Source organism: Ornithorhynchus anatinus, chromosome 7 (assembly GCF_004115215.2).
Source record: "Ornithorhynchus anatinus isolate Pmale09 chromosome 7, mOrnAna1.pri.v4, whole genome shotgun sequence".
In the NCBI taxonomy this organism is placed as follows: domain Eukaryota; kingdom Metazoa; phylum Chordata; class Mammalia; order Monotremata; family Ornithorhynchidae; genus Ornithorhynchus; species Ornithorhynchus anatinus.
The window spans coordinates 37,066,327-37,090,963 of record NC_041734.1 but is presented as its reverse complement, the minus strand read 5'-3'; the positions used below and the strand labels follow the sequence as shown (position 1 = coordinate 37,090,963).

Below are 24,637 nucleotides of genomic sequence, written 5' to 3'. Positions count from 1 at the left end.
TGTACTAAATTGGTGCTGGATTTAGATTTGAGGTGGCCTGGTTATTGAGTATGTGTGTACAGTTATGTGCCCAAATTTCCAACGCCACAAAATCTTTTTTCCACGGAGTGTGTGCTGCATTTGGACTCAGGGTAACATGAATCTGAAAGGACAGCAGGTAAGCTTTAAGGAAAATAGGCAGTGAAATAAAACACCTTGACACACATAATGCTGTTTCTATTTCTGGAAATGAAAGCGGCTGAAAATTATTCTTCTGGGAGACTTTTTTGTGTGCTTATACAGCTGCGTCAAAAAATAGTTATCAGTCTTTGTCATTTGGGTAGCAACATAAAAACATGACTCTTGTGATATGGTACAGTAATATGTTTTGTTTCTGTCTCTAGAGAAAAGTGGAACAATCCAGGTGTTGAACTAGGTTGGGGATGTGTGTGTGGTTGTGTGTTCATGCATTTGTGTGAGAAGCATAGAGAATGAGTATTTTAGGAGAGAATAATGGGTTATTGGCACAGTTAATTAGAAGGGCAAAGCTAGCATGGTAATAATTAGAAAAAATCCCCTCATTGGCCAGGAACATACCCAAAATCATGAGAGAAGAGAAAGTATGGAGACACAGAGTGAACATTGATTAGTATTTAGAAATCACAGTTTGCTTAAGTTCAAATATGTCAATCAAGGAGATTATTCCTCACTGTGTTCACATAGAAAATACTGGAGAAAAGATTATTGAAGCTCATTTTCCTTGTATTGCATAAAGCCTTTAAATTAAATAACTTTGCCAATATAAAGTCTTTGAGGAAGTATGGGATTCCATATAAAACAATAGTGGTTTTAAAATAACTACATCATCATCATCATCATCATCATCATCAATGGTATTTATTGAACACTTACTATGTGCAGAGCACTTTACTAAGTGTTTAAGAGATTGCAGCATAACAGAGCTATAGTCACACTCCCTGCCCATAGTGAGCTTACAGTCTAGAGGAGATATAAATTAATATTAATAATGTACAATATATTATATACACATATATTATCTAAGCGCTGTTGGATTAAGGGTGGAGGAGAAAATCAAATGCCCAAAGGTCACAGATCTAAGTGCATACATGACATGGAAGGGTGAGGGAGCTGGGGTAACGAGGGCTTAATCGGGAAGGCTTCTTGGGAGAGATATGACCTTAATAAGAAGACTTTGAAGGTGGAGAGAGTGGTTGTTGTTGTCTTATGCTGTCGAGTCATTCCTGACCCATAGCGACGCCATGGACATATCTGTCCCAAAATGCCCCACCTCCATCTGCAATTCTCTGGTAGGGTATCCATAGAGTTTTCTTGGTAAAAATATGGAAGCTGTTTACCATTGCCTCCCTCTGCTCAGTAAACCTGAGTCTCCACCCTCTCCTAGTTGAGACTGGTAGAGTATTGGAAACTCTCCAGGTGTGACCCTGAGAGGTGGGAGAGAGTGGTAGTCTGGCATATATAGATAAGGAGGGAGTTCCAGGGGCTAGGAAAAGGACATGTCACAACTCTGGTATTTAAGTGCTTACGATATGCTAAGCACCGGGGATCATATGAGGTAATCAGCTCCCTCCTCTAAGTAGGAGGGAGAACAGGTATTGAATCCCCATTTTGCAGATGAGGGAACTGAGGCATGGGGAACTTACGTGACGTGCCCAAGGACAAATAGGTAAGAACGAGAGCAGCGATTAGAACCCAGGTCCTCTGACCCCAAATCTGAGCTCTTCCCACTAAGACACGCTGCTTAACACAGTGTACGATATTCAGTTGTATCAGGTTTTCACTGAATTCTCCTTGCCCTTGTTAGAGCCCACCTTCCACTTCCCAAACACATGTCCTGTCCTATGTGAACTATGCCTCTTCAAACCTAGAGCAGAAACTCTATTTAAAGGTATTTCTCGTTACTGACCGGAATTAGTATGACTTCTGTTTTCCTACAAGCGAAGAGTGGAAGGGCCAGGATGGGTGTAGAAGTAGTTTGATCCTTTCCGGTCTCACTGGAATTTGTTTAGTGGTAATAGTAGGACTAGAAGTGGTAGTAACAATGTTTGAGTGCTCACATGATGTGGTCCAATGTATTAGACACTTGGAGCTGCATGGTATGTGTCCACAAGTAGCTTTTATCTATTAGGGAAAACAGATATAAAAATATTAATAGAGTGTGTATGCAGGTAACTCACAACCAATGGACAAATTTAATATATTCTGCACTTGGAGTTGGCACTAAGGAAAAGGGTTTTTTGTTTTGTTTTTTAAATAAAATCATCACTGGCAGCAGTGAGCCTTTTATTTTTTTATTTGAATGATCCTATGTCTTTTGCCACTTCCACTGTCTCTTTTTTTCCCCCTTACCCCAATTTTTTTTATTAAGAAGGAAAACCTTTCAGGGAAATATATTTCATTTTGGAAATAAAGAAACCTGTTGACCTTGATTGGTTTTCAGTAGCCTCTTTATATTATGAAAATCTTAGAGAAAATAGGCACAGAAAGTGGTTGTAAGTGAAATGGTTAAAGAATTTAAATTCTGAATGATTTTTTTTAAAGCTAGGTATTCCCAATTTTTTAAAAAAGTAAATATTTTTAAAGGAAAATTTCAGTGAAATGATACTATAACAGAGAATCCATTGCATAATGATATGGATGTTTAATTTTTCTCAACAAATACCTTGCTCGATGCAACTATAAACCTTTTTTGTAGGGGAGAACAGTGGACGGGAGAATAATTATTTTCATTTTGTATCTGGGTGAAGTAATAGTGACATGAAAGTGGTTGAACAAGTCTATTCAGGTCGAATGGAAAAATAGTGTTCTCCTTAATAAGCATTTATTTTCAGTGATGGTTAAAAAATGTGGGGAACATAAGTTTTTTTTTTATTTGTGATTGAGATCTTGCCTTCTAATTTACGAGGTTGGCATTTCTCATTAAACTCTGAATATAGCCTTTGTGCCTTTGCTAACGTCATGAATCTGATTGTATTAATATGTTCTCAAGGCAGAACTTATAAAAGCAATTTTCTGGTCTACCATAAAATATTCATGAGAATACAGGCTTTTTTTGTTTTGATGCTGCATTCTTTAAGGAGAGAAGGTTTTATTGTTTCCAGGAGGATGCTTTGGGTCAGAAGCACTTGCAGCTTCTGTTGGGGGACTCAAGTAGTTTTTGATACAGAAATAGTACAAGCCATGTTTGACGCACCAGTTAGCGGCTATAATGAATGGGAATTGTGGTTATGATCTGTGCAGCTGCCACACTTCGATGGGGTTTTCGACATTTGTGTTGATTTCCCCCCGCCCACCACTCGACTTCCCCTTTGTTTGGCATGTTGTGCGTTGGAGGGGCAAGTTTCTCCAGGACCATGGGAGAAAGGTCTCCTTATGCACTATCATTTAGGTTTTCTCTTTGGAATCATCCAAAGGCCCCCCATCCAGTGGCCGGGGGGCGGCAACGATGGGGGTGGTAGCCGCAGCAGCGGAAGTTGGAGGGGGGTGGCAGAAGGGTCAAAAAAGAGTTGGGGATCTTGCTGGGGGCGGGGAGAGAGGCAGACGGGAGAGGGAAAAACCCTGACTCTCAATAAGCCTGATCTGCAGGTTTATCCAACTCTCCTGCTGAGACGTGGAGAGAGTACTCTTCTGCCATGTCTCCAGACTGTAAGCTTGCTATGGGCAGGGAATGTGTCCCCTAATTCTGTTGAGTTGTACTCTCCCAAGTGCTTAGTACAGTGCTCTGCACATAGTAAGCACTCAGTAAACACCACAGATCAATTGATAGATTATTCTGTGAAAGTTGGCCCTGTCGTGATCCCCCTCCCCATGTACCTTTGTTACCCCCTCCCCACCACTTAGGAGTTAGTATGATAAGTGCTGATTGATCGGATAATTTTGACCTGTGTAGAAATTTCCAACAACCAACCAGAATCCTTGTATTGAAGAATTAATGACAGTGGCATTGTTGAGCACTTACTGTGTACCGAGCACTTGAAAAATAAATGGTGGTATTTGTTAAGCGCTTACTATGTGCAAAACACTGTTCTAAGCGCTGGGTGTTACAAGGTGATCAGGTTTTCCCACGTGGGGCTCACAGTTTTAATCCCCATTTTACAGATGAGGTAACTGAGGCACAGAGAAGTTAGGTGATTGCTCAAAGTCACACAGCTGGCAAGCGGCAGAGCCGGGATTCAACTTTACTAAGTGCTGTGGTAGATACAGGAAGATCATGTGAATCCAGTCCCCGGCCCACATGGGGCACAGAGTCCGAGGTGGAGAGGGAATGGTAATTTTATCCCCATTTTACAGAACATGGAAACCGGGGCTAATTATGTTGTATTGTACTCTCCCAAGTGCTTAGTTTAGTGCTCTGCACATAGTAAGCATTCAATAAATACGATTGATTAATTGAGGCACAGAGATGCTCACACTACAGGCAAGTGGCGGAGCTGGGATGAGAATCCAGGTCCTGTGACTACTAGGCCTATGCTCTATTCGCTTACTCCATGCTACTTGTAACAGTAGATTTATGAAGGTTAAGCAGTTCCCAGCACCCATTATGGTTTTTTATCATATTTGGATTGGCTTTTGGGGTTTGTCTTTAGGACTTCCAACAGTGGATTGTGTTGATGAGGCAACTGAAGTGGAGGCAAACAGCTGTAAAAAGCTCAGCTATTGCTTCTGAATGCTCCCTTACAGCTCTCCACTGGACTTGTTTTTTTGTAAAATATGCAGACTGTAACCTCAGCAACTGGTATTGAAGTAAAATTCATCCCTCTTCCAGCCAGTCTCCTCTCTTACCCTCGCCACGTTCAACCGTAAACACTCTGGTATCCATCACTGGCATATTTGTATGGAAACTCATTGATTTTGTTGTTTTACTAGACTCTCGAGATGGCAGTAGTTTTAAATGTTGAAGGTTTGTCTGTGCATTTCCACAGTGCTCCAGGGTTAATTGTTTGGATGCCATGTGGGTCATTTATTGAATTTTTAACAAAGTAGCTCTGGTTGGCAATGGGATTAAGCTGGGCTCAGTTAAAGACTTCTGACTCCAGAGAAGTATTTTCAATGGAGTTTGAATTGCTCCACAAAAAAAAAGCATAATGGAAGATAACTAGCCTCCATCCATTAAACAATGCACTGGATGAAAATCTGCTGTCATTTGTTTCAAGAACACTTGCTGGGCTGTTTTCGCAGTGTTTACATTACGGCTGGATGAGTGATGATTCAAGTCTCCTTGAATGACGAGATATGGTGATATGGTGCGCCTTGGAAGGAGGCTCTTTGTGCATTCAGCGCCTTGGCCTCCTTCAAGTTACTGCAATAGAAGTGGCTAAATTGACTCAGGGCTATTCAGGCTGCCTGTAGTATGCTTGGAATATGAGGGTGGTTGACATGTCATTTAGTTTTGCTCTTGTTTTGTATTTTTTTCATCTGCATGTCATAATGGGCATTCTGATGTGGATTAGGTGGGATCATTGTGAACACGGAAATTTGATGGTTCGGAATTTTATTTCTCTTGGTGGGAAGGTGAATGACCTAGCTGTATTCCCTTTCTTTCTGTCCCAAATGATGGTGGAAATTGATGTGAAGTACGATTGGGTGGCTTCCAAATATGAAAATTCACTATAAAGGAAAGAAAAACTTTTAAAACTTTTTCTAAGCACAAAATACCTTAATAGTACATTACAAGATAGATTAAAAATTTCATCGTGTTTGTACAGATAGGGACATTTTTGAGAGATTTTATGTAGCCTTTTTCTCATGGCATTATTTATGGAGAAGATATTAGAATTTGCTTAAGAAACTATGGAAGCTCTTGACTATTTGTACATGCAACTTGTGTAAAAGGAATTTTGTAGTCATGGAAAACAAGGAAAGTTAAATTCATCAAAACCTTCGCAGTACCAGTAGTATTCATATATGCTTTAAGCAATAGTGCAGTGTATCTTCAATTGTTAAAAATCACTTATTTTGTCTTGTTAATCACATCCTTTCAGTGTATAGAAGGAAGAGGTTCTGAATCTTTTTTATGTTTAAGGGGTTAAGGTGATCTTTTTATTACATAAGACAGAGGAGAAATGTAGTGCTGCGTTTATATGGTATTAGATATAAAGTGGAGGACTAAACAAACCTAAATAGTCATCCAGTTTAAAAATTATTTGGCCATTGGTGTTTTTTTAATGGCATTTAAGTGCTTACTATGTGCCAGACACTAACTAAGCAATGGGGTAGATACAAGCTAATTGGGTTGGAAACAGTCCATGTGCCCCCTAAGTCTCATGGTATTAATCCCCATTTTACAGAGGAGGCATAGAGAAGTTAACTTATTGCCCAGGATCACACAACAGACAAGTGGCAGATTCGGGATTCGAGCCCAAGTCCTCTGATTTCCAGGCCTGTGCTCCTTCCACTAGACCATGCTGCTTCCCAGTGTGTTGAGCTGTAGAGTATTGGCCTGAAGTGGCAAAATTTTGAAAATTGTATTTTGCTCCTTTTAAAAGTTCCCAGGGTTACTTCCCTATAGTAGCAGGAGGAGGAGGAGAGGTAGAGAGAAGCAGTGTCGTCTAGTGGGTAGAGCATGGGCCTCGGCGTCAGAAGGACCTGAGTTCTAATCCCACCTCCATCACTTGTGTCCTGTGTGACCTTGAGCAAGTCACTAAACTTCTCTGTGCCTCAGTTACCTCATCTGTAAAATGGGGAGTAAGGCTGTGAGCCCTGAGTGGGACAGGGAATGTGTCCAACCTGATTACCTTGTATCTACTCCAGCATTTAGTACAATGCCTGGCACATAGTAAGAGAATAACAAATATCATTAGTAAGTGCCTAGCGTGTATAAGGCACTGTACTAAACACCAGGAATGTCTACATAGATGAAAACTAGACGTGGTTCCTGGTCCTTATGGGGATCAGTCTAAGAATACAATGGGGGAAGGTTAGCAGTGAACACATAAGAGAAGGTGAAATGATTAAAAAAAGAAAGAAGAAAAAGACAAGGACAAGAATAAACATCATCGGAGCTACTGAAAGTTGTGACTGGAGGAGTGGCTTTATGTCCTGACCATCCAAATGGGGCTGTTCCGAGCCCAGCAGTCACTACAGCCACTCTGTAGACTGTAGCTCGGTTAGACTGTAAGACCGTCAATGGGCAGGGATTGTCTCTATCTGTTGCCGAATTGTACATTCCAAGTATTTAGTACAGTGCTCTGCACATAGTAAACGCTCAATAAATACTATTGAATGAACTCTTGTGACCACCCCCATCCCAACGTCCAGAAGTTCAGAAAACCCCAGGCCGCCTCTTTGTCCTCACCCCAGTGCAGTGGAAACAACAAGTTGTCCCCGACTTTGAGAAGGAGCGGTAACACATGTCTTCTGATCAGTCAGTGAATCATATTTATTGTGGGCTTACTGTGTATATGGAGGACCGAACTAAGCGCTTGGGAGAGTACAGAGTAACAAAGTCGGTAGACACATTCCCTGTCCACAACGAGCGTACAGTCAAGCAGGAATATTCAGTCTAGAGGAGGAGGTTCTTGTGCTCCAGGGTAGAGGGAGTGGCCAAGCTTCATGAATGTGCTGCTGCTTCATCTTTACTCTGTCATGGTGGAGAGACCAGGATGGGCACCAAATGTTAAGAGAATTCCACAGAGGTCATTATCGGGGAGGATGTAGAAGAGTATGCCATGAGGCCTAGTATAAGATTCCTGCACAGGCTCCTCAGCTGAAGGAGGAATCAATTAACAGTATTTATTAAGCACTTACTGTGTGCAGAGCACTATACTAAGCACTTGGGAGAGTATAGTATAGCAGAGTTGGTGGACATGTTCATTCAGTCCTACTTATTGAGCGCTTACTGTGTGCAGAGCACTGTACTAAGTGCTTGGAAAGTACAATTCGGCAACAGAGACAATTCCTACCCAACACCGGGCTCACAGTCTAGAAGGGGGAAGACGGACAACGAAACAAGTAGAAAGGCATCAATATAAATAAATAGAATTACAGATATATACACATCATTAATAAAATAAATAGAAAAATAAATATGTACATATATGCACAAGTGCTGTGGGGAAGGGGGTAGAGCAGAGGGAGGGAGTAGGGGCAATGGGGTGGGGAGGAGGAGCAGAGGAAAAGGGGGGCTCAGTCTGGGAAGACCTGGAGGAAGTGAGATTTCAGTAGGGAAATAATAATAATGGTATTTAAGCGCTTACTGTGTGCCAAGCACTGTTCTAAGCGCTGGGATTTGCTAAGTGCTTACTATATGCCGGTCATTGTACTAAGCACTAGGGTGGATACAAGCAAATCGGGTTCTACACAGTCCTTTGTCCCACTTAGGGCTCACAGTCTCAATTGCCATTTTACAGATGTGGCAACTGAGGCACAGAGAAATGAAGTGACTTACCCAAGGTCACACAGGCAAGTGGCAGAGCCAGAATTAGAACCCATGACCTTCTGACTCCCAGGCCCATGCTCTATCCACTACGCCATGTTGCTTCTTTATGATCACGTGTTCCCTGCCCACCACGAGCTTACAGTTTAGAAGATAAAATGGGAATGAAATACCTCTTCTCCACGCCTCCCGCCCCCTTTCCTTTAAACAGTATTTTACTATAGTATTTTACTATATGCCAGACACTGCACTAAGCTCTGGAGCAGATGCAAGCTAATCAAATTGGACACAGTCCATGTCCCACTTAGGGCTCACAGTCTTAATTTCCATTGTACAGATGAGGGAACTGAGGCACAGAGAAGTTACATGACTCACCCAAAGTTATGCAGCAGGCCAAGTGGCATAGCCAGGATGAGTACCCAGGTCCTTCTGACTTCCTGGCCTCCCTTACCCCTTGGGGAGCTCTTTCTCCTTGCAGGCCCATCCCTTAGAAAAGGACCATGGCTCAGTGGAAAGATCCCGGGCTTGGGAGTCAGAGGTCATGGGTTCGAATCCCAGCTCTGCCACTTGTCAGCTGTGTGACTGTGGGCAAGTCGCTTCACTTTTCTGTCCCTCAGTTACCTAAAATGGGGATTAACTGTGAGCCTCACGTGGGACAACCTAATTACCCCTGCGCTTAGAACAGTGATCTGCACATAGTAAGTGCTTAACAAATACCAACATTATTATACTTTCCTTAGTACACTACCCACCAAGCAATCAGCCTGCTAAAACTGTGTTTCATTCAGGGGTACACGTGCAAAGCTGCAGCCTCTGAATCCATTGCTTTGGGTCCCCTATTTACAGTAGAACAAATTAGGACAGGAGGTGAACTAGTGGTAGCTTTCATTTATTAATGAAATATAAACTTCCACTGATAAAATTGATCAAACTTCCACCAATAAAATTGATCACCACGGCCACTTCATGCCTAGACTGCTGTTCTCCCCACTTAGCTTCTCTCTTCACCCGTCTGTCCAACATGCCCAACAAAGATTCTTCCTCCACTCAGTCAAGTCACTTCAATCCCTTCCTCAAAGTCATGCTCCCCTGAAGTCACTCAGCAAATAATAGTAGTAATAATGCCTGAGGATGAGGATTTGTCTACCAACTCTATGATTCTGTGCTCTCCTAAGGACTTAGTACAGTGCTCTGCAGAAAACTAGGTGACATTTACTGCTATTGATTGGTTGTGGTAATTGTTAACCCTTTCTCTATGTCAAGACCAATGCTTCAAAGCTTCACATCACCTTGCCCTCTCTTAACTCAGCTCCCTTCTCTCCTTCTACAGCCAGCCCGCACACTCTTCTCCTCTTAACCTCTTCACTATGCCTAGTTCTCGCCTGTCCTGCGGTCTACCTCTGGCCCACATCCTACCTCTGGCCTGGAATGCCCTCCCTCCTCACATCTGCCAAACTCGCACACTTCCCCCCTTCAAAGCCCTAATGAAAGCTCCTCCAGGAGGCCTTCCCATACTGAACCCCCCCTTTTCCTCTGCTCCTCTGCCCTTCCCCATCATCCCTACTCCCTCCCTCTGTTCTACCCCCTCTCCACCCCACAGCAATTGTGTGTATATATATATATATATATAAACACATATTTTTTATTCTATTTTATTAATGATGTGTATATATCTATAATTCTATTTACTTATATTGATGCAATTGATGCCTATCTAGTTGTTTTGTTTTGTTGTCCATCTCCCCCTTTTCTAGACTGTGAGCCCATTGTTGGGTAGGGATTGTCTCTATCTGCTGCCAAATTGGACTTTCCAAGTGCTTAGTACAGTACTCTGCACACAGTAAGTGCTCAATAAATACAATTGAATGAATGAATAATCTTGGAGGTTGGTTCAAACCCAGTAGATGAGCCACATTTCTAGTCTCAATTTTTTTTTTAACACAGGTTCCAAGATTTGCCACCAGCTGCCTCTTGTCTTAACAGACTTCATCATATTCTTTTCCAGGACAAATCACATATACAACACCACAGTGGTCAGGAGAGTTTGGTTCTGTCCATAAACCTGCTTTCCCTAAGCAGAAAGAATGAGCAGGAATTTATATTCTTTTTGCCAGTTAGGGTGCGGAAGGCAGGTGGAAGGAAACAGGGAGAGAGTGAGACCCTCCCCCCCACCCCACCCCCCCACCTCCCACCCCTATTCAGGAGCTGGAGACAACCCTTCCCTAACTTTCCACTTTTCACTACCTCCAACTTTATCTTACTCTTACCTGTGGGAGCAGGTTCCTCTCAGCATACATATCTCTCTTCCAGATCTGGGTTTTCCCTTCCCCAGCTCCTTTGGAGGTTAGAAAATTTTGTACCTGCCTAGCAGGACCATGTTCTTGCTTCTTCTACCTGGGGCTCCTGTGCTGAAATGAGATGAAGGGGGTTGCTTCTTAAGTCTGGATTAGCTGGGTCTTCCTCTCCCTCCCCCGCTGATCTCTGTCACTTGGATTTGCCTTTTGTTGTGTTAACTCTATAGCAGAACTTTATTTTGAGCCTATATTATTTGTTCTTTATATCAACTTGTACATCTGTGTATTTTTTATAGTAGGTGTTAAGTGCTGAGAAGCAGCGTGACTTAATGGAAATGGCACAGGCTTTTGAGCCAGAGGTTGTGGGTTCTAATCCTGGCTCTGCCACTTGTCTGCTGTGTGACTCTGGGCAAGTCACTTAACTTCTTTGTGCTTCAGTTCCCTCATCTTCTAAATTGGAGATTAGGACTGTGAGCCCCATGTGGCACAATTTGATTACCTTGAACTACCCCAGCACTTAGAACAGTGCTTGGCACATAGTAAGCGTTTAACAAATTATTATCATTATTACTATATGTCAAACAGTGTTCGGGTAGGTACAAATTGATTAGGTCAGACACAGTCCCTGTCTCAAATGAGGTTCACAGTCTAAGTAGCAGGGAGAACAAATATTCCCCATTTTAGAGTTCTAGACTTCTAGTCCCTTTGTTGGGTAGGGATTGTCTCTATCTGTTGCTGAATTATACTTTCCAAGCGCTTAGTACAGTGCTCTGCCCACAGTAAGCACACAATAAATGTGATCGAATGAATGAATGAATACAGTTGAGAAAACTGAGGCACAGAGACTTTAAATGACTTGCCTAAGGACACACAATAAGCAGTTGGCAGAGCCAGAATTAGAACCCAGACTTTCTGACTCCCAGGGCCCATCCTCTCTCCTCTAGGCCTCATTGCTTCACTTCCACACCGTTTGCTGTATTTGGTCCTGACTTCCCATTCAGTTTTGTCATAAAGAGCAGGGTCATCTGGTTCTTCCTTTCCAATCAGTCAATTAATGACATTTATTTACTGAGTGCTTACTGCAATTCACTGTACTAAGCACTTGGTAGAGTACAACAGAGTTGGTAAACATGTACCCTGCCCACACTGAGCTTACAGTCTAGAGGGGGAGACAGACATTATTGTAGATAAATAAATATATATATACGGTGTGAGACTGAGGGTGGGGTGAATAGCAAGTGCCCAGAGGGTTCATAATTTGCTTGTATCCAACCCAGCGCTTAGAACAGTGCTTAGCATATAGGAAGCGCTTAACAAATGCCATAATAATAATTACTAATATTACAGATCCAAGTACATAGATGACATGGAAGGAAGAAGTAGTTGGGAGAAAGAGGGTTTAAGCAGGGAAGGCCTCTTGGAAGAGATGTGATTTTAATAGGGCATTGAAGATAGTGAGAGTGGTGATCTGGTGTATTTGGAAGGAAAGGGAGTTCTGGGCCAGAACAGTCTGCCAGACCATGCTCAATGCCATAATCTTTACTTGGTGAGTGCTCAGCACATCCTGCTGACTGATGGGTGGACTGCCTGCCTGACACTATTTAAAGGGCAAAAATATGATAAAATATGCTGGGAAAAGAAAATGCTTGGTATTCAGCTACAGAGATTTACAAAGAGTTCTGAATTAGGCTGCAAAAAGAATCCTTCTAGTCAATGGGCCTTTTCTTGTTCCTAGTTTTAGACTTACTTCTTCTGCTCTTTGGAATATTGAGTGTTAAATACATAGGAAGACTTTATTTCCTACTTTTTCACACCACAAAACTTGAATATTGCAGTTTTACCCCTATAAGTCGAGTCTTGAAAGCTTTTATATGAAATCTAATGTTTATTTTCTTTGAATGCTGGTTATTAAAATTACATTTCAGATAGCTGTCAACTCATCATCAGTGGTTTTTATCGAGGGCTTACTGTGTGTTGAGCCCTGTAATCAATCAGTCTCTCCCAAGCACTGTACTAAGTGCTTCGGAGAGTACAATACACAAAGCTGGTAGACACATTCCCTGCCAACAACAAGTTTACAGTCTAGAGTTTTACACCTGCTAAGATTTTCTTAGTAGCTGAAAGGGAGGCCACATATGAATGGGGAAGGGGAAATTTTGAATATGTTTATGCCCCATACCAGAGTTTCTTGCTGTTTTTAGTTCCCATTTTAATCTGATTTGAAGGGTTCCTTGTTTAGTGTCCCTGAATCCTCAAATCTGTTCTGGATTCTTTCATTTACCTTGAATAGAATTGCTTCAGATGGATAACTATTAACTTGATTGTACGTTCCCAAGCACTTAATACAGTGGTTTGCACATAGTAAGTGCTCATAAATACCAATGATTGATTAATTTCATAAGAAGATGCAGTGTTTCCAAATGCTAAAAACAAAATTTTATTTGGATAATCTGGACTTTTTTTCTCAGATATCTCTTTAGTTGACTCAGGTTTTCAAAGATAAATGAAACCACCTCAATTTAATTCGTAAAAACTAAAGCACCCATGTGCATCTGTTTCTCCCTCATGATTTGTTATGTTTAGAAACAGAAATGCATGATTTTGCTTTGCATTTCGTCATATCATTTTGAAAATTGTTTAACTTTTCTGTCGTACTTGAGAACTTGTATGGGAGAATTGGTTATTATTTTCTTGTCTTATTGTGAAAATAGTTCAAAGCATGAATTACTTTAGCTTTATTGTTGAGGACAAATTGTTAAATGTTTGAAGTCAAAATCTTGAATTTAAAAAGTGCCTTGATATAAAAGTTAGCATAAAAATTTAGCCTCTAATTTCTGTTTTTAATATAATTAATTGCAATTGTTTTCTCTAAAGAACATCCAGTATTTTCTCCTCTAATCATTTTAAGTTTAAATATGATTAGAAATAGGTTTCACCTTAGTAATTTTTAAACTAGAAATCCTTCTGTACTTGGCAACTGCAGTATATTGTGGTCATGTTTTTCATGAAAGCGTCATTGAAAACCATCCAAGCCATGAAACCTTGCTCAGGGAAGGAGGGAAGGAGGTAGAGAGAGGTAGAGAGAGAGAGAAAATATACACTATGAAACTACTGAAATGCAAAAGTATGTTATATATATATGTATATATATATAATTTTATAATAATTATATAAAAATTTCTTTTTGCATATCGTTAATTTGGTGGGTAGGGTTAGAAGAGTAAATAGGACCTAGTAATAACAATAACAATAATAATAATAATGTTGTTATTTGTTAAGTGCTTATTATGTGCAGAGCACTGTTCTAAGTGCTGGGGTAGGTACAGGGTAATTGGGTTGTCCCACGTGACGCTTACAGTCTTCATCCCCATTTCACAGATGAGGGAACTGAGGCACAGAGAAGTTAAGTGACTTGCCCACAGTCACACAGCTGACAAGTGGCAGATCTGCGATTCGAACCCATGACCTCTGACTCCCAAGCCCAGGCTTTTTCCACTGAGCCACGCTGCTTCTCGTAAGAGTAGTACACTGGACCTATGTTATTCAATAAACATTAATTGATTAATTGAAGTGTAATGGCACAGCTGAGAATCTAATTTATCGAAAAGCTCCTAGAGCTATGGTTCTTATATGGTCTTACATGCCTTTACTGCTCCCAGCCAAGTTTCTGTATAAGAGTTAAATGTGCATTACCTCAGTAAAGCACATTTTGTTACTTATCAGAAGTAACATGCCCCAAAATGCCAATCTAGACGATCCATTTTAAGTTTGGTTCAGTGGTAAATGGTATGTTCTTAGAAGGAAGTGGTGATAGCTGAATTGGTGGTGGTGTCTGGAAAAAATAAAGCAAGGCTGTTCATTACCGAGTCTGGAAAATGTCTGAATAACACTATCAAACCATATTAAATCAGCTCAGAGAGGTTAGAGGAACAGAAGTATTTAAGACACTTCCATGTGATTTGAATTTAACATTGTTGCAATTTCCTGTAGCCTAAACCTGGCAATAGTATCAAGTAATAAATCAAAATGAAAATAAATCAAACCTTTTATAAATATTATAAAAGAAAACAAAGTGAACTTTTGAATAGGATGGTAAGTTTTCTCTGAATTCTCTTCTAAGGATTGCCTTACCCTGTCATTGCACTCACTAGATTGTTATGCTAACAGGTCAACACTGACCCAAATACCTGATTGATTTTTCAATTTTACATCTGAACCATGTGGTTATTGAAAGCGTAAACAGTGTTATTAAAATTTTGTTGCTTTCTACTCAGAAATCTCCTGTAGTTTTTGAACCACATTTGTTTGTAAAGAAAATGCCAAGCCCTCCCCCAAAGTATAGCCTCTAATGCATGCTCTTTTGCAGAAGAGTGTCAGATAATTTTTTTGGGCTGTGTTCTGGTAAACATGTTTTCAAAGACGACGCTCACTTCACTATGGCAACGGATTTTTAGCCTTCAATTTCTGTTTGGACCACTTCTGGGGCACAAACTGTACTATTTGTTAATAGAGGAAACTTTTGAGTGTCTTCACTTTTTATTGAGCTTAACCTTGCATTTCTAAAATTGAGTTTCAGCTACCACCTTCCTTCTTCCTTTCTTTACCTCACGTCATCTGTCGGGCCTTTTATTTGTCAATATTTTGTACCTTTTATACCGTATGCACTTATGTACATGTTTGTAATTTTATTTATGTATATTGATGTGTCTCCCCGCTTCTAAACTCTAAGCTCATTGCGGTCAGGGAATGTGACTATTGTTGTGTTCTATTTTCCTAAGCACTAATGCATGCTCTGAACACAGTACATCCTCAATAAATAAAGTTGAATGAATGAATTATGTTGGTATAAAAATGAAAGCTAGGAAAAAGGAGAATTTCAGAATAAAGGCAGGGGCAAGATCTATTTGGGAGACTTTAACTGCTCATTTTTCACTTATGCTTATTTACAAGGTGATATGGTCATATGAATTAAGTTCCAAAGCTATCCCCTTTGAAAATAATTAGCCTACATCTTTTCCCCCTCCCATTGACATGGTCAAGTGTAAGAGAAGCAGTTTGGCATAGTGGATAGAGCATGGGTGTGGGAGTCAGAAGGTCATGGGGTTCTATTCCTGGCTCTGCCAATTGTCTGTTGTGTGACCATGGGCAAGTCACTTCACTTCTCTATGACTCAGTTATCTCATCTGTAAATGGGGATTGAGAACTGTGAGCCCCATGTGGGACAGAGACTGAGTCCAACCCGATTTGCTTGTATACACCCCAGTGCTTAGTACAGTACCTGACACATAGTAAGCACATTACAGATACCACAATTATTTATTATTATTATTTAGTTTCTAGCATTGAGGTTGATTTTTGAATCCCAAATGATCCGATCACACGTGTATTCTGTGAAGTTAGTAGACCAAAGATGACTCCGGTGGATCCTCTGATTCCTAGGGCCTTAGAAGGTTGAGATTGTAGTACAGTCGCCTGACCTGGCATTTGTCTTTGCTCCCCCTATCACAGTGGACGTGACCACAGCCCTGCCCTTGCAAGTCGCACCCTCTTCCGTGCCCATGGACCTCCGTCTGGACCACCAGTTTTCTATGCCGGGGAGCGAACCCACGCTCCGAGAGCAGCAGCTCCAGCAAGAGCTTCTCGCCCTGAAGCAGAAGCAGCAGATCCAGAGGCAGATCCTCATCGCAGAGTTCCAGAGGCAGCACGAGCAGCTCTCTCGCCAGCACGAGGCTCAGCTTCATGAACACATAAAAGTAAGTGGCTGGAAAGCTTTTCTGAGCGATTGGGAGGGAATGCATTTCTGCCTTTCAGAAGGGAGGCTTCAGATGAAAGGAAGACTTAGGGCGGCGGAGTGGGAAGTCTAGGGCGAGACTGTGAGTGTGGGGATTAATTGAAAAGGAATGCTCACGGGGTTTTCATGTCATTGAAGAGTGCATGAAAGACCACTGTTGGAGAGCACTGGATTTTTATCTAGGCTCATTTCAGGGATTCTGGACCCACAGTAGGCTTCTTTCCAAAGTTTGCGAGCCCGTTCATAGGAAGGGGGAGTGTGTTGAAAGGCAGTGGGTACTATCCAGAAATGTAACCCACACTGGCTTGCTCTCATGACAGCCTTTTGCAACCTTCTTCCTGGAAAGTGGTGCTACATTTAGAGAGAGGGCCCTGTTGGCTCCAGGTAAATGGCCCCCACCCCAAATGTACTCCTGAAGTCCACAATTCCTTTTTTTGAAGACCCCAACTTCAGTGCTGTACCAAAAGCACAACTGCCGAAGTTGCAAATGAAAATTGAAGCATTGTAGATGTAGACTAATGCGGCACACCATAAGAACAAACCTTTAAAGACCTTCGGTCACTCCACCGCGAGCCGCATTGGTTTGGCCAGAGCGTGACATTCATTGGCAGGACCCAAAAGCCTTCAGACCACACCAAAACAACCCCAAAGCCTCATATAGTCTGGGAACCAAATCTTGGCCATTATTGTCTTAGTTCTCTGTCGGTCAATTACTCTTGATAGTTGCACAAGCAAGCAACTTGGCCACTGTCAGCATCTAGGCCCATCCCAGTAGGACCATTTGCTTTGGTGTCTGCTGAGTCCTGTTAAGCCAAATTAGTTTTCATTGGAGAATAAGATTTTGATACTCTTCCAATTGAGTAGGAGACGACAAGCTGACACCCAAGAAGCCAGGTAATCAAGTGTCACAACTGTTTCCCTTTACTTTGTCATCATCCTCATTTTCAGCTGGAAATATAGGGTTTTTGGGTTTGTTTTTTTGTGTGTGTGTGTGTATGCGCATGAGAACATTGAAGATTTTGCCTATATTCATGCCAAATGTGAGCAGCAGCAAGGAATTAGATCATCGAGTCCCCAGAATCTTCTGAATCCCAGTTCCCCCTTTGGTTACTGATATGTAATTTCTCAGAACAATGGAGTACCAGACATTGCTTTTCCTTTTGAGAGGAAATTCACATCATTTGTATTGATCAGTGGGTTGGCGCAATTTTTGGAAATTGCACCCAAGTAGAAATTACTAAGACTGACTTCTCATCAATCTGACTATTATGACTTTGAGCAAACCACTAAATATCTCTGCACCTTGGGGATAATCTCTCTCCCCTCCTTCACATATATGAGCTGAAAATATATGAGACAATATATGTGAGTCAAACCAACTGCCTTAGAAAAAATGCACTAAAAAAATTAAGGGTAATAAAATCAGTTTGCCTATATCTTATATTAATATAATGCAATATTATATTCATTTTTTATGGTATTTGTTAAGCAGTTACTATGTGCCAAGCACTGTACTGATCACTCAGGTAGATATGGCATATTGGATAGAGAATGAGCCTGGGAATCAGAGGACCTGGGCTCTAATCCCAGATCTACCACTTATCTGCTCTGTGACCTAATGCAAATCGCTTCTCTTCTCGGTGCCTCAGTTACCTCATCTGTAAAATGGGGATCGAGACTGTGAGCCCCACGTGGGACAGGGACTGTGTCCAACCCAGATTGCTTGTCCCCACCCCAGTGCTTAGTACAGTGCTTGGCACATAGTAAGCACTTAAATACCATTATTATTATTATACAAGGTATACAGGGCTACTTGTCCGAGGTCATACAGCAAACAAGTGGCAGAGCTGGGATTAGAACCCAGGTCCTTCTGATTCCCAGGTCTGTTCTCCATCCATTAGGCTACAATGTTTTTCAGGTGCTCATTTTGGGAATTGACCCATGTTCTATAGATAATGTACTTTGGTAGAGCATGATGCAGTGTCTTTAACGCTCTGATTTGGACACAATGTTCATTATCAGTGTTGGTGGTGGAACTAAGTTCACTTCAGTATTTAAGTCCGAATTCTGTAATCAGTTTAAAATATCCCCTAAACAATTAAATATTTACTCAATAAGGAACCGTGTGTATATAAACTCTGAATCTTCAAAACAGTTTCCCAAAACTGGTTGGTGTATAATGGTGATATCATTTCTCTTAGAGAATGCTGCCTCTGTGGGCTGTTGCAGATGTTGTGTAGAACTCAAAAATTTCTGTTGATCATCAATTCCGTACTGAGACTGAAAATCATTCCAGGTTATTATAACTGAGCACCATTCATTCATTCAATCATATTTATTGAGCGCTTACTGTGTGCAAAGCACTGTAATAAGTGCTTGGGAGAGTATAGTATAACAACAAACAGACAGGTTTCCTGTCCTGCCCAGGACATCCTTTGATACATTTGAATTTTGATTTTAGCATTTCGTTACTTTATTATAACCTTCATCATAAGGCAAGAAAGGGAACAGGGAGACATTTGAGTGTCTGGGAGTGTACCTCGTCAGCTTGTTTTCCAGTTGACTCCTAGAGCCTCTATTCAGGTGGTGTTGCCTGATCCCTCCATTTAGAGTAGTAATATTCGAATTTATTAAGCATCTACTGTATATAGAGCACTGTACTAAGTGCTGGGACAGAATACACAGGTGGGAATCAGGCAAGGTCCCTTTTCCTTTTGGGGCTCACTGTATAAGAGGATGGGAACTTGGGAACAGGATAGGACAGAAACTTGGGAGCGGGGCTTCTAGAGGTTCTCTGAATCTCGGAGATGGCCCAAGGTAAAACTAGGCAAGAACGAACCATGCTCTGGGAGCTCAGAACCAGTTTGTACACACACCAAGGAGGTCATATTACCCACCTCAGGGCCTTTTGAAGACACATCTGCTCCAAGAGGCCCTCCCTGACTAAGCCCTCATTTCCTCTTTTCCCACTCCCTTCTATATCATCCTGATTCACTCCCTTTATTCACCCCTCCCTCAGCCCCACACCACTTATGTACTCATCTGTAATTTACCCCCTCGAGCCTGTAAGCTCGTTGTGGCCAGGGAATGTGTATACCAACTCTGTTGTATTGTACTCTCCCAAGCAGTTAGTTCAGTGCTCTGCACACAGTAAGCGCTCAATAAATATGATTGATCGATATAACTTCTTCCCCGCCACATTTCCCTTTGTGGGTGTCACATTGGCAATATGCTGAGATGCCCTGGAACCAAGCTGCTGATGCCTGCTAAAGTGCTCAATAAATACAATTGAATGAATGAATGACTGCTAAAAGGCAATTAATTTAAGTTGCAAACCAGCTTGATCTTTACTGCATGGGATCCAGGTACTCCCTTCTTCACTAAAGGGAACAGTTAAGGTAGAAGTTGTTTCAATTTAGTTACAGCTTCTTATAAAATGGATTACTCCAAGAAGACAGCATTTGCATTATGTAATAGTTCATTAATAATCACATTTCGGTACCACCTTTTTGAAAAGGCTTTTAGAGTGCCTAATAAATGAAACCCCGTTGGTACTGCTGTGAAGTAAATAAGCAATTATTTCACCCTTCTTGAAATGCCAACTGCATTATGGTGGAAAAAAATAGCTAAAAGGATTCAGCATTACCATTCATTTTAAAGTATTGCTCATGAATAGCAACTTTAGTGGGCAAAGTCTAAATACTGAGCATAAGTACCCATGTAGAATTTGGTATATAACAGTGATAGTATTTCTCTTTGACTTAAAAACCAAAGCTGGAAAGCTTAAGTGGAGAATAACCAGATCATTTTCTGCTGATAACTAGAACTTGAGATGCCTTTCCAGGATTATTCACCTTATCCCTTCTTCTCAGTGACTCTGAGAACCTGAGGATGGAGAAATGGTGGTGAGAATGGTGGAAAGAGCAAAGGCCTAGGAGTCAAAGGACTGGCTTCTAATCCTGGCTCATGCACGTGACTGCTGTTGGACCTTGATCAAGTCAGTTAACTTCTCTGTGCCTCAGTTTTCTCACCTATAAATGGGGATTAATTCCTACTCCCTCCTATTTAAACTGTGAGCCTCAGGTTGGGACAGGGAGTGTGCCCCACCTGATTAACTTGTATTTTTCCCAGCGCTTAGAATAGTGCTTGACACATAGTAAGTGCTTAACAAGTACCATTAAAGAAAAAAAATTGCCAGCATTCAAGGACATCAGTATTGACAAGTCCCAGAATGCTGTGGAATGTTAAATTGAGCATGTAGGGATTTCTGTGGCCTGGACCTGGATACCCTAGCAGTTAAAGTGAGAAGAGGCACTCAGAGCAAGGTGAGTGAGAAGGCAGTTTTCAAAAGTTGGGTGGGTTTTGACGCTCCAAATGCTGAAACTCTTTTGGCTGATGGGAACAAAGGCCACCCTCACTGAACAGGATCTTGAGCTGGGAGGAGGTAGAGTAGAGTTTAGTTATTCCAGATGTGAATGAAAGGCTGCTCCTATTTTTACAAAAAGCCACGTCTATAGAGTGCTTTATACAGGTGTGTTTAGATAATAGCTGGCTTGAATCCCCCTAAAGTTCAGACTCTTTTAGGGTCATTAAGATGTGTGCCAGGCACTGTACTGAGCACTCTGGTGGCTACAAGCAAATCAGGTTAAATACATTCCCTGTCCCAGATGATGTAAAAGGAGGCACAGAGAAGTTAAATGACTTGCCCAGGGTCACACAGCAGACAACTGTCAAAGTCAGGATTAGAACCCATGACCTTCTGACTCCCAGGTTCATGCTCTATCCAGTAAAGGATGCTGCTGCTTATATCAATGTCTGTCTCCTTTTCTGGACTGTAGGCTCATTATGGACAGGGAATGTCTGTGCCAACTCTGTTGCCTTGCACTCTCCCAAGAGCTTAGTACAGTGCTCTGCACATAGTAAATGGCTAATAAACACCACTGATGATGATGATGGTCATGCTGAATTCAACTTTGGCAGCACACTGTCAAGGATGGAAAGATGGGCAGTAGAGCTAAATACCAAATCACTGAGGCTAATCCAGGGCAGTCAAAAAATAGTGCCAGTGGGGCTTTTTAAACCCAACTGAAGGTCTTATAGAGAAAGTGTACCATTTTTATAGCTGGAGACCTGGATTTATCCCAGATATCACATTCAGTTTTGGGGGCAGTTTCAATATTTTTAACATATTAAAAGGCAAGGCAGTTTCACCAACAGGAAATATCATGGAATTCAGTCAGTCAGTCATATTTATTGAACACTTACTGTGTGCAGAGCACTGTATTAAGCACATGAGAAGGTAAAGTATAAGAGAGTTGGTAGACATGTTCCCTGCCCACGAAAAGTAGCATGGGCTAGTGGATAGGGCACGGGCCTGGGAGCCAGAAGGACCTGAGTTCTAGTCCCGGCTCTGCCACTTGACTGCTTTGTGAGCTTGGTCAAGTCACTTGACATCTCTGTGCCTCAATTACCTCATCTGTAAAATGGGGATTAAGACTGAGCCCTACGTGGGACAGAGACTGTGTCCAACGTGATTATGTTGCATCTACACCAGCACTCAGAACAGTGCCAGGTGCATAATAAGCACTGAACAAATACCATAAAAAAATTATACAGTCTAGAGGTGTTCCCCTAGTATCAAAGCAATCCTCAATGCAGAATTGCTGCATGGTGAGCTGAAGTGGAAGGATGGGAAGGGGAATAAACAAGGAGGATAGACGACATTGAAACCACAATGGAACACCAACTCAGTTCATATGACAAAGGCTCCGATTCAGATTGTGGATAAGCCAGCCAGAGATGCCTTTCCATTTCTTCAGCGCCTGTCAGAATCGCCTGCATTGGTTTGTGTCCCTGAAACTCCAAAGACCTAACTGAAAATATAGAATGACATTGTCGGTTTGTTTTGTGATCGGATAAGAAATCTCACTAAACTTTGTGTCTACTCACTGTCTGCCAAGAAGAAAATTCCCTCGTCTCTTTGTAGGTGGCCTTCCTGAATCATTTTGGATTTTTTGCTCTGGAATTGGGCTATTTTCTAGCCAAGGTCCTTTGGCTCACACTGTTCCCTTTTGGCCATGTGGACACAGTGTGCGCGTGTGTGTGTGTGTGGGGGGGGGGGGGGTGGAGGTTGAGGAGGAGACCGGGAAATGGGTTGGAGCTGTTTTCAGTGTGACATGGACCTAGTGCCAAAGTAGGTTGGAGAAAGCAAGTCTTTGCCAGTTCCAAGTTACAAGGTCGCTCATTGAGCAGCTTCTGCTCTCCTGAAAGTTATTTCAGGTAATTTTCTGCTACCAGCAGAGTGAATTTCATTTCTATTGACTTCCAGCTATTTCCTAAAGGCACCCAGAAGCTGACATCTTATCTTTTAAAATAAAAAGTATGCTATTGTACCCCTGTGGATGCTTATAGGTTGCTGCTATTATTGGCTGTCACTGCTTTGATAAAAGAATGGTAGGTTGCTTCTTATTCTTATCCCAAAGCAATCTGGGGTGTTTGACAGTGCTGCTGGTTATTGTCCCATTTTAGGGCATCCATGTGAAATATCTGTTGTGTAACTGGACAGCATCATTTTTGTCTGAAATTTCCACCGTCTTCTCACATCCATGGGTCTCGTGTGTCCAGCTCTGTCCTAATTGGTATAGCTGACAGTGGTCTCATGTTAATGAGATTTACCTTTTTCCAGATTCTAGAAAGGTTCTGGGAATCATGTCATTACAAATAGCCACTGGACACCAATTGAGATGAGCATTTTCTGGTTTTGATAATTTAGGTATTGCAAACCAGAAGCGGTTTCACCTCAGGGGTTGTCTTGGAGTATGCCACTTCTCCCCATCTAAGATGAGACAGCACTCTGAACTACCATGTGTATATTGGAGCATCCCCGAAAAGTGAGCTTTCAGCCGTTTTGGTTGGCTGATGCTTCAGTTGCCTATGGGAAATGGTGACTCATGAAGGATCAGGGTACAGTCATCTTGTCTAGATCCTGAGGTTTCTCTATTTCTTTAGGAGATCTGAAATTTCCCAAACCGAATATAATATACTGACTGGGTTAGAACAAGCCCTTCCAGAACTCTAGGTATGGAGTGAATTGGAGGCTCTACTCTACAAATGATATCGATTTTACTTAAGTAATTCTTGAAAGCTTAAAAAAGAAGTAGGGTTTTCACATTGGGAATTAGGTCTAGCAGTACGAGGAGCAGGGGCAAAAAGAGAACAGAAAGGAGGAGAGGAGAGGCAGGAAAGGAAGGTAGCACTTGAGCTGGCATCTCTTAAGCTGCTTCACTCTCCCAGTGCAGTGTATATAAGACACTGATTGAATTTGCTCTGTCCACCCCTTCTGTTCTCACCCATTCTTACCCTTCTGGTCCTCCTACTCTGGCCCGGAGCTGTCATTGCATACAATTATGTGGTACAATAAATAGTACTTTATTTTCTTCTCAAAATATTGGGGTGGGGCAATTATGTGGTGGAGGCAATTATGTGGGTAAGTGTGGTGTGTAGTGCAGCTTGTAGGCAATGTCTAGTGTGTTTGGACCCATTTGAGATTTCTACTCTTCTTTTAGTGTGCGGACTACAATTTTGACCATATCATTTTTTTCCTCTTTTAGAGAAGCAATTTAGTTGTGGGGTTTGGAGGAGAGTTAATGGCAAACCCTTAGTCATTTTCAGCTGATTATTGGTTGCAGAATCATTTCGTCTTTCATGGAGTAGTGATTTATTTCCTACATAAAAGTAATTAGCCATATTGAAAGAATTTGGCAAAAAGCTGTCTTGTTGAAATAAATAGTAAATATAAACAGGTGACTGGCACATCTGTTTATAATTCTTTTGTGTTCTTATAGCCTAGCCTCCATTTCATTTGGTCACCTTGTTTAAAAAAGTCTTATTTTGAGGTTCTTCATAGCCCAACTCTATAATGTAAACATGATAGTGAATTGAACTCAGCACTTTAAAAAAGCACTACATTATAATGTGCAGTAAATCCTCTCTTTATCTCACTAAGGGAAAGAACATTCTGATTAAATGTAAAGGTTGAATTGCAGAGCTATATTTAATGAAGTTTTATCATCATCATTATTATTATCATTATGGTATTTGTTAAGCACTTACTATGGGTCAAGCTCTGCTCTAAGCACTGGCGTAGAGAAAAGTTAATCA

General features: G+C 41.5%; 1 protein-coding gene across 10 annotated transcripts in view; it reads left to right on the top strand.

The window, feature by feature from the left end:
• Window positions 1-24,637, top strand: part of HDAC4 (histone deacetylase 4) — a 516,681-nt gene that overhangs the window by 293,132 nt on the left and 198,912 nt on the right. For all 10 annotated transcript variants that reach the window (XM_029068939.2, XM_029068943.2, XM_029068940.2 and 7 more), the window contains one exon: window positions 16,195-16,439. In XM_029068939.2, coding sequence (XP_028924772.1) covers window positions 16,195-16,439 — 245 coding nt within the window. The remainder of the gene's footprint in view (window positions 1-16,194; window positions 16,440-24,637) is intronic.